Here is a 15,567-nt window from a genome sequence, read left to right on the forward strand (position 1 = left end):
TGTAATAAAGCCTCTTGCAGTGAAAGCTTTGTGTGAGAAAAAGTTTAATACGGGTCAGCAAATAAAGTCTCTGTCTCAGTAAGAATGAAGCAGAAGACAAGCTACCAAGATAGGTCCCAGGTTGCAACGAGACACGCATGAGATGAAATATCTATTGCAGCAGTTTTTAATGCAAAAAAGATCAAAACTTAAACTATGCCAAAGGCCAGATCCTGCTCTTATGAGGAGCATATTAAAACTAAATCGAAAGATATATATTTCAAGCTGACAGCAATTTCTCACAGGAAACAATTAGTCACCAGAACAAAATTCAATACAGGCAGACTTGAGACAGTGTTCCAATACTGCAAATTACTATCTTAGGGTACTAAAATCAGCACAAAAATAAGTAACTGTTGGATCACGCATTCATCAGTCAGTGAAGATGTTACAGCTAACATTCATTTAGCACAAGCATTCAGAGGTTACCAACTGTCAGTGTTAAGTCCAATGTAATTTCCACAGCCAGAAATAATATCCTGAACATTTACAACTCAAGACAAATCTTTCCTATATTCTCTTCTTCCAATTATCCTACCCTTCCTGCTGCCTTATCACCTTTTCCTGTCCTTTTTCCTCCATCATTGTCTCTTCTAAGGCTCTGGAGAACATTTTTCAATCTTAGATATAAAAATCCTATATCTTTATCTATTCCAGATTTACATTAATGAAGCGATGAACTGATCTAGCTATTTGAGGAAAGTACTCACCCTTTGCTCCCTCTATAGCAAAAGGAGTTCACCCATCTAAGCTCTGTGCAAGACACTAAATATACCTTTCTCCCTTGATTTACAATCTCTTCTTGCCTAGAAAGGAATCTTGTAGCCTATTGAATATCTAGAATGGCCCAGGACTACATGGCCTGGGGTTTGTGACCTCAGCTAAATTCATAGAAGTAAGAAACATGTGTGGTATCAATAAACATGTCAGTAGCCGTTCTCCAGCACCAGGACCAAATGGCACAGAAAAGTCTGTGCCTGAACTATTAAACTGTCAGCTTCAAAACCAGGGTGGTGGCATGCAAGCTGCCTACTGGGAGCAATCTGGCTGCACCTGGGGCTTCTGTGGGATGGTGCTCATGCCCCAGCCTACAGCTAGGCTAGGGGCGGGTCTGAAACTATTTAGCAGTATGGAAGATTGGGTTCAAGAGTCCAGGAAGAACACCCATTTTAAAATTACTAGCATAGACATATCCAAAGTGGGCAACATCATAGTCTTTCTTCCATAAACCAAGCTTAGAGCAGCTGGGTATGACCAAAGAGAGCTAAGTGCATTGAGCACTTTCGTTACTCTCCAGGAAAACCAAATGTTTGTCAGGATCTGTTGTTTCATGACCTCTGGGGATCCACCACATGCTATTAAGATACACATCATCACAGCTTGACTTTTCAGCAGAACCCCTTACTGCTGAAGAGGCAGTCAGGCTGGTTGCACACAGCTGACCTGTCACCTAACAGGAAACACCACAAACTCCCTGCTTCCTTCACAGACTTGTAGAATCATTTAGGTTGGAAAAGACCCTTAAGGTAATCCAAAAATATCATGTAATTTTTTTCTGTGAAATCATGGGCTTTACTCACAGACTTTGGTATGGAGTCTCATGAAGCTCAGAAAGCTGGTCATATCAGGTATCAGAATAGACATTTCCCATCCCCTACAACATAATTTCACCCCAGATTAGATCTGCTACATCAAGGCAAGTTACACAGACACACCACAGCCACTAAGCAAACTCACCTAAGACTGACCTAAACCACCTCCTCTTGGTGTTTGGGGTCTCTGAGAGGTAACTGGTGCTCCAGGTACAGAAAGTAACTTGGTAATCTTCAGCTCCACTCAGCAATAAAACACAGGCAGATCTTCTTGCTTTCTCTAATTTTGTAGGTGTATGCACATATCTGATGCCAGTCTGAGGGGCAGAGCTGTGCTATGGAACAGTCTAAGGTGACATTTCTCCCAGCCTATTCTAGAAAGGGCACCTTCACAGGGAAGTGACCATTTCCAGTTATGTGTGTGTACATGTGTGTACTTTAAACAACACACCCAGCACTTGAGACTGAACAAATAATTTCTTCTCTCCAGAATTCTTTTTTCTTTCTTACCTCCTCTTTCTTTTGAAGATAGACTGCGGTATTAGGTGAATTCAGAAACACATGAATATTTTTGCTACAATATGTGTTCCACACTTGTTCCAGTTTTCACTGGATTTGAAACTTAGTCTTACTCTAGCTGGTACCAGTAATGTAATTTTGTAGATCTGTCTAAAGAAATACATACAGCTTCCATAGACTGATGAGTAGAAAGAAAAAATACATCAAAATATAGCTGCATTCTCAGAGTGGATCTAACACTTCTCTATGGGTTGTTAAATACATAAAACATACTGCTTTGTCTACACTAGGAAAATTACCTATAAGCTGACAAAATGTAAATCACCTTTTCCCGTCTGCTGCCTTTGAAATTGTTCCAACAATTTAAAAAAGATATAACAGCTTTAACCAAGACTATTAAGAATAAGATTACTTCAATGTTCTAAAAGTTTTGAGGAATGGTCCAAATTCTTTTTCAGATTTCTCTGTTCCACATCAGCAGAGAAGCCATTCTGATACATGATTTTTTTGCAAAAAAAAAAAAAATCTGTCCTTTGTGGTAAACTGTATTTTTTTCAAAGCAGCCAGTGAATCTATTCATGTTTGAAGACAAATCATGTAATGACAAGTCTAGCCACATTGGTACATAGGGGGTAACCTGACTCTTTACTCAGTCCTAATACATGTTGTGAGAAAGATATTTAAAATATGGATCCTTTCAGGAACACTACTCATCTTGCCCAGGGGACACCCAGATATTTGGGGGAAGATAAACATGGATAAAATGCTGGATCTTAGAGGGGCACATTGTAGTCTCAAGGCAGGACTTAATTAGCAGCTGACATTTCTACAGCTCATTCATCTATGCTTGAAATCCACATGACATACAAAAGGTCTGATAAAAAACAGGACTGCTTTTCATTTAAGAAAGGATCTCTATTATCAGAAATGCCTCTAACAGTGATAAAACTGGCTACAAGGCTCACGTATCTTTAAGCATTTATTCAATTTCTAAAATGAAGGTTATAAATCAACCCCAAGTCCTTCCCGAAAAACGCTATCCTCTAAGCTATTATGAGCATTTACAGAAGAATGATTCTTTTCTGTGTCAGATGTTATGAAAGACAGTTCATACTTCAAACAATATGATTTATAAGTTGAGACTGTGAAGTTCAATTTAATAAAGCTCAGAGAAGATGCACGAACCTCAAAAACCTCTTTAATATAGATCTTTTGGAGTTGAAACGTTACCTTTGTTTTATATTAGCTGTTCTATACTCTTGTGGATGGTGGGGCTACTGGTGGATGCCAGCAGAATTACCCTCTACAGAAGGTTTACCTTCTTTCCTCTTCTCTTTCTCTCCATGAGAATTTAACTGATGACAGATTGTTTACATGTATCTCATTACTTCTTTGTGCAGTTACCATGCATAACTAAAGGGCTTTCCAGTCGTCATGTTTGTTTCCAGAGTTGCCAACTTTTCTTTTTGATGATGTAATTCCTCAAAGAAAGATTAATGTGCTTGTTTAGTATTCAGTTTGGTTCAAGGAACCGTTGGGAGAATTACCACTATATTAATTTCATTTTGAAGGTCTGGATGATTAACTTTTGAAATCAGCTGTTCTGGACAGGGACAGTCCCACAAACTCTGCTCTGTCATGAGCAGAATTTCCTCCAAATATACTTTTCAATACAGATTTTGGATTTGATGTTTTGAATTAAAAGAAGTAAGATTTCATTTCAATTCATCCAAAAGAAAAAAACCATTTTTGATGACACTGAAGTTCTTACAGAAAATACTTTGAAAAAAAAATGCCAGTATTTTGGTAATAAGATTCCCTAATTTTTTCATTATGAATATCCCTTCCAGATAAAAGAACAGTAGATTAGATCTAGGCTACCTGCCTAATCTTAAATCTTGCTTCGCATAATTGGGGATTAGGGGAGGGAGGAATCAAGGGGAAGGGACAGTGCAACCAAAATAAGTAATTTCCCTTTCAAATCAAGAAAGAAATGATGATTTTTCTGAAGACTTTTGAAGTGTCATCCAGACTGGTCCAGCCAGCTAATTACTTTTCACTGAGATTAAAAGGGGCAAATAGAATATTTATATCAACAAATCTCTTGGCACCATCACCATGCTTTCTGTAGGGAGACAAGTAATCAGCTAGTCTGGACAGCAGGAGACATGAGCTCTGGGCTTCCTTTAGCATGGGTGGTGAGATCCCCATTTCCTCACAGACTACACAACACTTCAACCACAAGCTGACAAAGTGTTTTGTGCAAACACACTTTACTATGGTTCCTCATACAAAGCCTGTTTTCAGTTTTTATCCAGTGACAATCTAATGTAAAAGGCATAATTAAATCATTTTGGAAAAGCTGTTCACCACTACTCATCTTAGTCTGTGTCCTGCCTATAACTAAATTACTGACTTTCGCTAGGAGGATTAGTGTTTAGTTAAGTGAACAGTGTCAGTGCCTGTCTGCTAATGTGGGAGCTGCAGCAGAGCTCTCAGCAGATTGATACTTACCTTCTCAGAATAATTACTTCTGAATATCCTTGAGAAATCAAAGTTGGATACCCCAGCTAAGTAGGAAGATACCAATTAAAATTAGTAGGCTGATGGGATTTCTGAGTTTGTCACCACAATCTTACCTTAAGCAGGGTTTTTGAAAACTGATGTACACCCTTAGAGAGTCTGTTAGCCCCTAGAAAGACAGACTAGTCCAAAACAGCCTGATCAAGAGGAACTCAACATTTACACAAGCTGCAGCTGTGTTATTGCCCATACACCATGTCGTAACTATTCCTTGCTAATATTCCAGTTTGTGAAACAAGATAGACTTAGTAGATCCTGTTACAGCCCATTTGTACATTTACAATGCAATTAATAAAATAACAGGGAAAAAAATCTTAACTCTGAATAATGAAACACAAACCTAGCTACAATTACTATTGAAGAAATGCAGTTTCAACTGTTTCCTTCTATCCATTAGTATACTGAGAATTGACTCATAAGAGGAAATCTCATGGATTCCTGCTAATCATCTACTGTAAGTTACAGATACAATGTAAATGTATTCAATGTAAAATATTATTGCATCTAAACTGCAAGTAAAAATAATCAAACAAGCTGCTAATTCGCAAACAATCAATGAAAATGCTGTTATTTGAAGAGATTTTTGCTGAGAACACAAAATATGTTTAAGGAATATTTCATTTGTACTTGCAGTGTTCCTTTTTCATGGTAATAAATAAATAAAATATAAATAATATGTTTAAGAGCTTCATGTGTCTTGGTGTTAATAGAATAGATGTGACCATTATTCATCAGTCATTTGTGATATTTGTGTTGTGCTCTTGTAGTTCAATAACAGCAGTCATTATTTGACGACAATGTGTAGAACATCTTGAAATTCAGGCAAAAGTTGAGAAAGAGCATTCAGAGGTCTGGAACACACTACTGCAGCGTAGACTCTCCAGAAATACATCAGAAATTATTTTAAATTAATTTAGGATTGTGCAAGGCTAATTAGAGAAAAATATTATGGGGCTGGTACAAAGAATGAGTGATTTAGGGTAGTAGAGACTAAGTCTGGGGAGGCTTGGGTTCAAAACTTTGCATTGCTGTGCTAGCCCAGGGTGGAATATAGGTTCTGCAGTAGTTCAGTAGCTCACTGTGGAGTCAGGGCTTTGAATCAGTAGACACTTGAATGCGTAATGTTTCAGATGAGCAAATCAGGTGAAAATACTGTGTCAATGAAATGATCTTTTGAAAATTTTCTACAGTTCTAATTGCATATGTCCAACTCCCTGAATCTCAGTAGAGTCTCACATATCCAGGGTTTGACTACACTGTTGCCCCCCTTTGACAGGAAGGATGGAGGTCCCTAGAGTAGGATCTCCTGCTCTCATTTACCCACTCTGGTTATGGTAGTAGCTGAGACATGCTGGGGAACATTTCCAACCACTTAGGCCAGCTGTCGGGGGCAGTTTGTGCCTCTGCTAGAAAGTCTTTGCTGCTGAAGGGCACTGGCCACACCACACTGATCTGCGGGACACTGAGTCTGGAACTATCCAAGAGCTGTTTGGGAAGGGGCGGCTCACATAGGACAGCCGCATGCCAAGGGCCAGTCCAGCTGCATCAGGCAACACCTGGGAATGTTCCTGGATGCTGTTTCACCTACTAGCTTAGCTGTACCTACACACATTCATGTTTTGGCCTTAAGAAGAACCAAAGTATGTCTGCGTGGGGATTTCAGGCTGTGAAACACCGAGATGCTAAGGCAGCAGGGGCTGGGTGGTTGCACAAACAAACTGAAAACCTTCACAGGACTATTCCTGAACGTGGGCACTGATTTTAGATCTGACTGTAAGTCTTCAGACTATTCCATGTTCTTCTGTCTCATACCATAGACCTGAAAATTAACCTTGGTGACAGGGAGACAGGACTGTTGGCTGCTGAGCTGTGTCACAAGCTTTAATGCAAGTGCTAAATTTCAGGCCCCATCCATGCGTGGTGATGTGTCGTTTATTATGTGATTTGATGGGTCAGCAGGCTGCCTCAGTGGCTTCCCTTCAGTGAAAATTCTACTTAATAAGCTAATAAGCATCCTAGATAGACCGGTCAACTATTAGCATTGCTAGAGAACACACTTATTGCACTGGAGCATCTTGAATAGGTTCCTTTTTGCCTGAAATGTTTTGTTAATTCTAGAGTACTAAATTTCTCTTTCATTTTCTACATTTCTCATATACACATATAGTATAACACTTGAGTGTTGAGATCTCGTGACAGTATCTCAGAAGCACAAAAAGAACGAATTATTTAAAAAAAAAAAATCATCATCACACCCAACAGATTTTAAGGTATTGCTTATTTTGGATTTAATCTTTCGCATAAAAAAAGAAAACAAGAAAGAATTTTGATTAGCTGATTATAATTCAGTAATTGGAATCTAGCATACTTTTTGTTTCACAATAAATATTTGATCTTTAGTCCTTCAATACTGTTATGTTTACTGAAGTATCTTGTAGAACATGTTAACTTATGACTGTTTCTTCACAGTGCCTAGTTACACAGCGGAAACTTTCCCATCTCTTGATAAAGAGGAAAAGTTTGTGCGAGATTAAAAGATATTAATCAAATGCATGAAAGAAAAATCCACAGGCTGTTAAGCACAGAGATACCACATCTTTGGTGAAGAAATCCCCAGAGTACAGGTTGCTGGAACCTTGGAAATTATACTGGGAAGATTTTATATTACAGTCACAATGTTTATTTTTCTTTAAACCTCCAACAGAATATTAGGTTAGCTCAAATATGATCATTCATGTCAAGTGGAGAGCACTTCAGAGAGATATACAGAGATAGCTAGATAGATTACATATATATGATTAGGTCCTTTTTGAATGAATTTTGGGATCAAATGCTTTGCTCGTTAAAGTGAATGTAATTATACTAAAGCTGTGTTGACTCAAGCCAGAAAATAATTTGGCTTACAATTCATGAAAGATGCCAAGTTCGCCTGTACAGGTCAAGAGTGAGCTAAAGGACAGGCAAAAGGCTGTAGCCTAGGTACGGACCTTTACTAAGACAGCTAAAACTCACAAAACAGGTCTGTGTGCACTGTCACCATATGCAGGTAATGAAGCTATTCATGAAATGAGCAATTTTCATACCGTAATGGTTTATGTCCCCTTTTTCTTAAATTATATAGGCCATTTTTAGATAAGGGAGGAAAAGGCTCCATCACATTACTACTATCACTACATAAAAGCCAGCAAATATTTTAAATTGGTGGTGTAGTTGAAGCTAGTCATTACTTGACCAACATTTTCTCACACTCACGAGGCATGACCAAGGCATTCAGTGGCTAGCACGGGGAAGATAAGAGAAACTCCAAGTGACAAAAGATCCTTTTCTATTGTCCCATGACAGCCATTTATAAAAGTAATTGATTTTTTTTTTTATTTTTCCAAATCAACTAAAAAAAAATTTAATTGAATGGTTGGATTTGATATTCCACAGCTTTATAACAGGTGTTTAGTCCAAGTATTGTCAAAAAGAAAAGATGAAGCTGGACAGACCAATGCATTTCCACACACTGCTATAACAATCTAGAGAGAAATCAAACCAGAAATGTAAAGCTGAATGTGGTGTTTAAATATTCTAATGCAAAAGGGCACCTTTAAAATATTCTTGAAAAATAAAGCCTGCTGCAAAACCTAAATACCTTAAAAGAGGTCATGAAAATTTTTTCACACTTTGCAGCTTTCCAGCCTTCCACAGCCTGAATTGATTCAGCAATAGGAGAAAACAAAAGATCCTTGATAGAATGTTAAAGATTCGCTTACCATAGATTGACTAGGAAGGGATGCTCCAGGCCTTGCATTATCTGAAGCTCCCGGAAAACATTTCGAACTTCATCTCTCTCAATGCACTTCTGTTTATTCATATATTTCATGGCATACATTTTCTTGGTGTCTCTCTTCTGTACAATGCACACCTAATTGACAGTAAAATAAAGAAAAAGTTTGACACCTACAGAAATGAAACTCAACAGTGATTCTGAAAAAAAGGAACCTTTTATGATATTTCGATAACACAAATCTGGATCCTACAACCTAGTAACACCCTCAGAAAGTCCACATCACAGCTATGTAGGATTCTTTGTAATAGACCATAATTAATAAAGAACACCCCACACCTACATAAGAGGAAGTAAAGACCCAGAAAAGTGACATAACTTTCAGAAGTTACACAGTAAATCTGGGAGGAATACACTCCAATCATTGAATTACAGACTATTTCATTAGTCACAGAAATCACTGCTTCCTGCCTAGGAAAACGCAAAATCATTGTCCTCATTCCTGCAAGTCAATACACGTCTTGATTACTGCATCATAAACAAAGCCTATGTTCACAAGGCTCAATATTTCATCTAAATATCAGAATTCTGTTCCATTAATTATTGTAGAAAAGAAGAATAATTTTCATACAGAGATTCATCATAATATTTTTGAAGTCACAAGAGACCATTACAATGATTTAGTCTCTGGCAGTAAATTTCGTTGCTTTAACTTTGTTTTCTTTTTTTGACAAAAATCCAATAACACTGTAAATGCAAGAAGAAAATCTTAGTCAAGAGAACTCCCATGTAAGGCCTGAATTGTTTTTCATCATGGTAGTTTACCTCGTGAATGAAACTGGAGAGTGTCACCAGCACCACATCCAAGAACCATCATTTTAAATGTGATTTCTAGCAACACAGAAATATAAGGTTGTTCCGTGTCTTATCCCCAAAGCTGGTGTAAATGTTATCTTCATAACAGCCCCACATACACATATAGATCAAAACTATATCCTTAACAATCTTTTACTCTGAAGGGGTTTTCCTGTTAACCGATCAGGACTTTTTGAAGTGATACTCCTAGTGTAACTTCACAGCCAAGAGAATATTAATTTAAAATATTATTTTGGTGCAATATTTAATAATACTGATACAGACATAGGTGCCAGTCAGAACTTTCCCTTATCAGGATGTACGCAGACTTGTACTGGAAGTCTCTGGTTTAGATATCACAGCTCTGTAGTGTCTAAATTCAAGGATATTCTGGATTTGCTTGGTGTGGACAATATTATTCTGCGTACATACACATATACATACACACACACACCCATATTATACACATATAAAGTTAGAGTATACACCCATAATATACACACATAAAATTACTTGCTCAGAGATCAGATTACAACATGGTGTCAACCAAAAATTAATCCTTTGGTTTTGAGTCGTATTTTAAGAAACTTGTGTGCTCAACATTCAGAAATGGTCTGGAGAAACTAAGACAACTTCCCACAGCTGAAACCTCTGATTTTAACAAGGTGTCATCTGGATTCTGGACTTGGTGATGAACCACCAGTGCCAGGGTGAGGACCCTAGAGAGACCTACCGTGTGGTCACTGATGTCTTATATGCAGACGAAAGGCTCCAGGAGTGTACCATCAGCATATTTTACTTCCCCAAACTTTTTCCAATTCCTCCAAGAGGAACTGGACCAGTGAAACCAAATTACATTTATTTTCATGCAACTCTATTTCCATGAAATATGTCCTTGAGCTCAAATCTACTTCAAAGAGAGGAGTTAATAGAGTACGTTTAACCTATAATGATAATGTGTAATTAAGCAGAGTTTCTAATTACCTTTCCTAACATTGGGAGATGTTCTGCTAATTAAGTAAAACATGGATGGTGATGTTTTGTCTTGAGCCCATCAATGTTGCACAATGGCACGTACCCATATTTTGTTTAATTTTCCTCTGTGGGCTGTTATGGAAAGTCTGAATTTTGGCGATGCCCTTCAGATAACTAATATGGAAAGACCCCTAAGAACACTTCTATGGAAAGAACACAGGCTGTGGAACAATGGGGAACTGAGGTTGGATTTTTGGGGGAAGAAGAGGCAGCAGGTGAGGTTGAACTGAAATAGAGGGATAGAAATTAATTGTTCAAGGTTCCACAGATTCTTCAAAAGTATAAGCAAAATTTGCAGGGGGAATTCCTGACATCCTGTCTGAGATTTCAAGTTTAGTGAATCATATTATAAAGTACAATATTTGTGGATTTGGGATCAGAACCTAAGTCCAGAAGTTCATTCACTTCCATGAATTTGCAGAATGATTTTCATATGAAACTTGGCCAAGGCTGAGATGTTTGCAAAGTCTCCCTATTGACCTGATGACTAGTGAGACTGCTGAGACAATGATGTTTTACTCAGCTGAGAGTTACAGGTTTGACCAATGCAGCAAACTAGGACCATATATAGCACCTAAATATGCAATGTAAACAGGTTTTGAAACACTGCTGTGACTCCAGAAGGCAGTTCTCTTACCTGCCAGTAAAGACAAGGGTATCCAACACAGCTGAAACAAACCTTCTGTTAGCAGAAGCTTGCCTAGCATACAGCTTTAAAGCAGAATGATAGTAAACATTTTCTAGCAACATGCGTACCAATGCACATCTTTTAACATGGTTTTAAAATCAATAGGATTTTAATTAATATACTAAAGCTACTTCCTAGTAAAAATCAGGAAATACAAGGTGCAGCCACATTGATGTCATTGTGAAAAAGCCTGACGTTGTTATGACAGCACTGAACCATAGCAGAGAGCCTCCCTGGCATTTCTACCTGCTGGCTGTTAGCTCTTCTTCTGAGCAGGATGCCAACGAGCTGAAGCTTTTCCTCTGCTGCAGGAAAGGAAGGAAAAGCCCTCGAGCTCACCTCACATGTACAGTCTTAATGGGAAATGTTTAAATTTGGGGGGGGAGGGGGGGAGGGAGGGATATTTATGATTTGAATTCGTTCAAAAGGAGTCATTTCAAAATAGAGACAAACAGGTACTGTGGCACCTTAACAAACAAATCCTCATTATTGTGGAAGTCTGTGCAGAACTGCCTTTATTTACACACGTCAGTACGGAAGCCTGCCATGCTCACGCTACTAAAACATTCTCTTTCAATCTTTCTGTAAATATCATTTACCAAAGCCCAGACAGTGCCCTGCTCAAAATGATATCACTGCTTCAGCAGTCTCTATAGGTGATGCTTTAAACCACATATCAGGGTCGTGAACTCAACAACTATCCAGCTTCATAGTCAGCAGAGAGGGACAGGCACATCCATCTCCACCTAAGGTATGGGTCTAAATAGGTCCAGGGGAACACTTCTAGAAGGATGGCTTCTCTTCTAAAGTCCCCTTAAAGAAACTGTAGATGCCTACATCCTAGCTAGTCATCTGTGTTGTATGTATTTAAACATAGGCAATATGGATCCTCATTAATATTCTTTGGAGTTATATGGTGCTTACTTTTACGTTTCCTGTGAAAACATCCAGTTTCTAAGGAAGGGTTTTCTACATGTGTCAGCTATTATCACTATTATTATTTTTACATCTAGGAGAAGGTAACAATGAATTTCCTTCAAAACTATCAGGTTAAAAGAAGTTTGACCAGAATGTGTCTTGGATCCACTTTCCCTCAGAGCCAGGGGAAGAAAACCAACAGATTATGACTTGCAGGACTAAACTTCACTTTTCAGGAGCCACATACACTATGGTCCGCTTCTAAGCTACCTTCTTGGATTTACTCTGATTTCACATGCGAAAAATAGAGCACTTACAGATCAAGTTTGACCTGCAGATTAAGAGGTCCCCCAGCCCTTGAGACTGCAATGGGCAACAAAGTGCCCTATGGGCTACAGCAGAGCCTGTAGTAAGTGAAGGAAGATAGTTGAGTAAAACTGGGGCAGAATTTGCTAATGGCTTGCTGCAGAAAGCTGCATAATGCTGTGTCAGCTGAGCAGCCGTAGGTAGCTTCAGACAACCTCTTTGCAGACCAAAAGAAGGGGAAGGCTGAAAAATTTGACTTGCTGAGAAACACAGATTTCTCCTGTTTTCCCACAAAGTTCAAAAGACTTGCAGTTGCTGTGTGCTTGGTCCAGAAATAACAGCAGTGATCAGGTGCACTTAGTCTCAATAAAGCCATTTTGTTCTGAGTTTGGCACATGAGTACTTAGACCTCTCAAACGACCACATGATATGGTTTCATGACAGGTCATAAAAAAGGAGAGATGCAAAAATACAGTCAGAGAAAGCTCTTCTGTGCAAGGTCACTGTCCGGTGGAGAGCTGACAAGCTGGAGCGTACAATTCACCCACTCCTGTGTCATATTATTGTGTATCTTATGTCAGGTCAGTAGATCAGATGGGGCAACTACAGCTGCCATAAGAAATCACAGCTCAGCAGAGGGGCTGTGGCACTGCACAAGCAGAAGACACTCACCTAGACAAAGGGGACTACAGAACAGAAATCAGCTGTACATTTCATACCGAGTATAGGAATTGACAAATCTGCCATGAAGCATGTGCCTGGAATACTGCTACCTTGTCTGTTCTTACCCACATACTCTGAAAAATTAATGCTCATAGTCCTAGCCTACAAGCAGAATTGGGAAGATTTACACAGAGAGGTTGGAGAATAAATGTTGTAAGTTTGGCTTTACACTGCCAGGGAATTTCCTTGATATAGGAGGATTCATTTTCAGGTTCCCTTGAGCAAACCATGACATCTGGAGCAGGGACCAAGCATCTGCCTAGTATCCTTTCATGTTAGCTCAAGCTAAAAAAATAGGTGGTTATACTGTCAAAAAAATTAATATTCTGCAGTTGTGTATTATATTGCTTTTAGGATAGAAGCATATTTTTTCTGAAATACTTTGCATATTATTTAGTAAAGTACCTTCAATCAGTGCAGATGTGATTCTGGGCTCCCATCTGTTTTACACGAGTGCAATCTCAATTACTACAGCAGAGGAAGTCACTGTTTTATATAACCAAATTAATCAGAACTAAGTCCTGTGTCTCAGCATCTTAGACAAATAGGAGAAAGAGTTTGTACATTGAAATCATAATTTGAATTTAATTTAAGGAGGTCACATTGTTCAATATACCAGCTCCCATGAACAGAGAACTTGAAGAAAATTGGTACTATAATATCCCTGAAAACTAGTTGTTGCACCAGAATACAAATTGTTTTGTGGCAGTAAGCCTGCATTTATATGGCTCCTATTGCAGTAAAGAAAAATTCTTGTATTTCACTCCTAGTCAGTTTTGTACTTACTGGATCATCTTCAAATGTGTAATTTTTTGCAATATTTTCTTTTATAAAGAATGATGGTTCTACACATAATAACGTGGAAAAAAACAGCCAGATTAAACATGAGAGAGTACTTTTAAAGTACACATCATAAAGAAATAGCTACTTAGACCAATGTCAGGCATTTTTGGTTTGAGTATTTTAAATTGTCTACTCCTGAATTGACTTAGAAGGCAAATATTTAATATATGAATGAAACCAGTTTCCACAAAATTTTTGACCTGGCCCACTTCACATTTATTTGGAAATACTAGTAGCTGTAACATGCCAAGCATAACTAGTCTAAAGGTCTTCCAAAAAGAGAAAAAATATTCAATGTTTCCCGTTACATATGAGGACACCAAAGAATCTACCCATCAAAGCAAGGTCACTGAAGCCAGCAAGACTACTTTTAGAGTAGTGCCACATAGAATTACAAAATCATTAATGCTGGAAAAGATTTTTAAGGTAACTGTTAATCCAGAATTGCCAACTCCACCACTAAACCATGTCCCTAAGTGCCACATCTACACGTCTTTCAGATACCTCCAGGGATGGTGACTCAACCACTGCCCTGGGCAGCCTGTTCCAGTGCTTGACAACCCTTTCAGAGAATAAATGTTTCCTAATATCCAATATAAACCTCTCCTGCTGCAACTTGAGGTAATTTTCTCTTATCTTATTGCTTGTTACTTGGGAGAAGAGACCAACACCCATGTACCTCACTGGTACCACCCTGTACTCACTGGTGACACTGGTACCCTTGCAGCAGCTCACAGGTCTGTACTAGTATCTGTATGTATAGATATATAAACCAGGGATGTATACACATGCCCAAAAGTGGAAGCAAGTATTCAGTGAGCATTCTGCTATAGCTTGCACTTGGTTTGAACCACTGACTTACACAGAAGCTGTGGGTACAATGGTCCTACATAGGCTCAGAGCTCACCTTCATCTGTCCCTGACCAAGGTTCAACCTGAGCTCTCAAGTGAGCCTAGTTGTTTCTGGAAACAAAGGCGTGCTCCTTGTTTCTCTTCTCTTCACACCCATTTCCTACCCTTCTCACAACTGCTGTGATGTATCTTCACTTTTTCTGGGGAAGACACTACAGTGCTTACAAGACTGCACCTGCTCTTAACATGTCCCTAAGAAACAGCGTGTACTGAGGCAGCAGCTTAAAACAGGTGGCCACTTCTCAGAAAAGGCAAGCTCTTGAGATACAAAGCACTTGATACCAAAAGGCCTAGGAATGCCTGTAACAGCAAACGTTGCTACTGTGGCTTGAAAATGCCAGAGGAAAAGGCAGGGGGTTGCTTTCTGAAGCTAGCTGGGAGGGACAGAGCATAGATGCTGAAACAGTTTTCCTTCCACAGGGTTGGCCTGATGGAGCAGGCGAGGTGCTGAGGATCACCCTGAGTGCCGTGCACAAGAGCAAGCTGAGCTGCAGAGAGTCTCCACCATATCAGATAGGCCTCTGCAGGATATTGCTGCAGGAGGTAAGGTTGCTGTAGCAACCAGAGTAATTTGAGAGAGAAAGAAAGAGAGATTGTACCAACAGCAATAAAATAAAAAAGTAGAGCATGTCTTAAAACATCCTACTGCTCTCAGAAAATAGAAAAGGCCACAGAGCAGCCATAAAGGAAGAGCGCAGTTTAAGGAAGGCACGATACTGAACATGGTGTTCTATGTTGCAGGATGCTAGAGCACAATAGACCCCAAACAGTAAACAGCGAGT

At 38.9% G+C, this 15,567-nt stretch overlaps 1 protein-coding gene across 1 annotated transcript in view; it reads right to left on the minus strand.

The window, feature by feature from the left end:
* The window catches only part of STK32B (serine/threonine kinase 32B), a 179,117-nt gene that overhangs the window by 134,613 nt on the left and 28,937 nt on the right, over nucleotides 1–15,567 (minus strand). The window contains exon 3 of the mRNA XM_055700971.1: nucleotides 8,492–8,643. Within this exon, the coding sequence (XP_055556946.1) occupies nucleotides 8,492–8,643 (152 nt within the window). The remainder of the gene's footprint in view (nucleotides 1–8,491; nucleotides 8,644–15,567) is intronic.

This window comes from Falco cherrug, chromosome 1 (assembly GCF_023634085.1).
Source record: "Falco cherrug isolate bFalChe1 chromosome 1, bFalChe1.pri, whole genome shotgun sequence".
Taxonomy (NCBI): domain Eukaryota; kingdom Metazoa; phylum Chordata; class Aves; order Falconiformes; family Falconidae; genus Falco; species Falco cherrug.